Raw genomic sequence first — 2,292 nt, 5'->3', positions numbered from 1 at the left:
ATAATAATAATAATAATAATAATAATAAGTAACTATCTTAAATATTATATTTTTATTATTAAATTATTAAAATTAATTAAGGACTTGAAGAATATTTAAATAATGAGTGAAACAAGATGACTACAATAACCCTAATAACCAACAGGAGAGGATGTACAAGATTAAATCAGTGCTAAAAAAGGGTATACATTGAATGCTTAAAAAGGAATAGTAAATAAACTACTATTTTCACCAAAATTTAGAAAAAAAAAAGTTTTGTGTTTATAGAAAAATAAGTAAACTATTATTTTATCGATAAAATTTAGAACGTTCACAAATTTATTATAAATAAAATTAATTTAATCTATTTATAGATAAATTTATCGGTTAATAAAAATAATAATTTACTCGATAAAATCCAATATTGTTTGATCGAAATTTAGACAGTTCATTAGCACATGATGGCAGCATAAATAAATCTGTCGTCTTCTCCTACGTTATCATCATTATTTATTAATTTTACGATCATTGCACATTTGCAATCTAAAAAGCAAATGGCAATCACACCATCAAGCTCCGAATCTCACACACCCACACCGAAAACCATTCTACAGCCGCCTTCACAGCCGTCGCTGCCACCACCACAGACACCAGCCGAGAACACCGAGTGCGTAAAATGCGACTCGTGCGGCTTCAGCGAGGACTGCACCCCTGCATACATCACTCGCCTTCGCCACAGGTACGTACTTAACCATCCTGTCTAATTTCTTATTTGTTGTTAAAAGAACTGGTTTGCCACATTGTTATATCAAAAATAATATTTTCGACGAGTTATTATCGGTGTCAATAGAATTTGACTAAAAGAAAAAAAAAATACATCAATATAGGTACCAAGGTCGGTGGCTGTGTGGGTTATGCATTGAAGCAGTGAAGGAAGAATCAATGAGGTCAGAGAGGGACATATCAACGGAGGAAGCTCTTAACCGCCACATGAAGGTCTGCACGCAGTTTAGAACGCTGTTGTCGGTGCCTTCTTTGCATGAAACGGAGCATCCAATCTCCGCTCTCGGCCGCGTCATTCTCCGGCGAATGGACTCTTCCCCGCGGAGGCATCTCAGGTCCAACTCCGTTGGCTCTCTGCATCCTGTCAATGCCGTTGGACCATCGTCCTCTCTCCTTCGTACTGGTAGTTGCTTCCCTTCTCTCTCTCGTTAGCGGATTTCTCAGTGATTCGCATGTTATTGAAAGGAAAAAAATATGAGAGAATTAAGCTTTATAATGTGACACAAAAATTTGATATTTAGATTAATGGGAGCCTCTTATTATCCCAATTTACAGATCATCAAATTACTCTTAAAGTCTAATAGTTGTTAAAACAAAAGTTTTGACAGAAATTGTAATACTGATTGAATGAAATGTGACGATAATATTTCTTATTTATCAGAACATAACGGCTCTTTCGGGAAAAAAATTTCTGATTATTAGCATTTTGTAAATGAAGTAGATAATTGGCAAAGTTTTCCAGTGTTTAAGATTTGACTGGGGCTAGGTTCAATCTGATTAGTGACTTAGATGCTAGCAATTTAATTCTTCAGTTGTTCTTTTTTCTTCACCATTGTACATAGAGCTTGTATTGAACATTAATAAGAAAAATAAGGCTATGAAAGTTTTCTTTGTGTTTTCCATTGTCAATGTGTTTCTCCTACTAGTCCATTATGATTCAAAGTGTTGCCAAATCAAATGGTTTTTGTTTCCTTCATCACGAGTTAAAATACGAAAATTTTAGTCTTATGACAACTTCTTTTCTAATTCGATTTGTCACTTGATTAGAGAATTATCGGTCATTTCTTTACTTTTCATCTTTTGGGTTTGGGGTTAATTAAGGAAGTATTACTTAGGAAGATTTAGGTTACCACTAAAAGATTTTGACGATATTAATTCGTTTTACCGTTGTGGTGGTGTGGTGACTAAGCACCCTTTTGGCATTCTAGTAGAAACAATTTAGCCTTTATTGACTTGTAGACTTTTGCATGAAACATGGAATATAATTACAAAGAAAAGGAAAAAATATAATTCACAAAATATGGAATTAGCCGTTTCCCAAATAATGATTCCGCGTGAGCTTAGCTGTATTCTATCAAATTTCAGCATAAATATTTACCAGAAATGACTTTATTTGAGGATCTTTTTCCCATCACAGAAAAGGTAGAGGTTTATGAGAAACATTTGAATTCTATATATATGATAAACTTGAGCACATGTTCGTTGAACTCATTTTTTATAATTTTTTTTTTAATATAGCTTCTATATTTC

At 33.4% G+C, this 2,292-nt stretch overlaps 1 protein-coding gene across 1 annotated transcript; it reads left to right on the top strand.

Moving 5' to 3' along the window:
* Nucleotides 1-533: 533 nt before the first annotated feature.
* Nucleotides 534-1,272, top strand: LOC107633093 (uncharacterized). Its single transcript, XM_016336727.3, has 2 exons — nucleotides 534-718; nucleotides 867-1,272. The coding sequence occupies exons 1-2, from the start codon at nucleotides 534-536 to the stop codon at nucleotides 1,192-1,194; spliced, it is 513 nt and encodes a 170-aa protein (XP_016192213.1). The 3' UTR covers nucleotides 1,195-1,272.
* Nucleotides 1,273-2,292: the final 1,020 nt, after the last annotated feature.

The sequence above is a fragment of the Arachis ipaensis genome, chromosome B3, assembly GCF_059453495.1.
Source record: "Arachis ipaensis isolate K30076 ecotype BB chromosome B3, ASM5945349v1, whole genome shotgun sequence".
NCBI classification, from domain to species: domain Eukaryota; kingdom Viridiplantae; phylum Streptophyta; class Magnoliopsida; order Fabales; family Fabaceae; genus Arachis; species Arachis ipaensis.
Note: the sequence above shows the minus strand (reverse complement) of the source record. Positions and strands in the feature narration are given on the sequence as shown.

What these genes read in the sequence shown, in the direction of transcription:
- LOC107633093 (XM_016336727.3), top strand. Translation starts at nt 534, where the DNA reads ATGGCAATCACACCATCAAGCTCCGAATCTCACACACCCACACCGAAA. An exon ending in ATCACTCGCCTTCGCCACAG is followed by an intron (nt 719 to 866) that starts GTACGTACTTAA and finishes ACATCAATATAG; the next exon opens with GTACCAAGGTCGGTGGCTGT.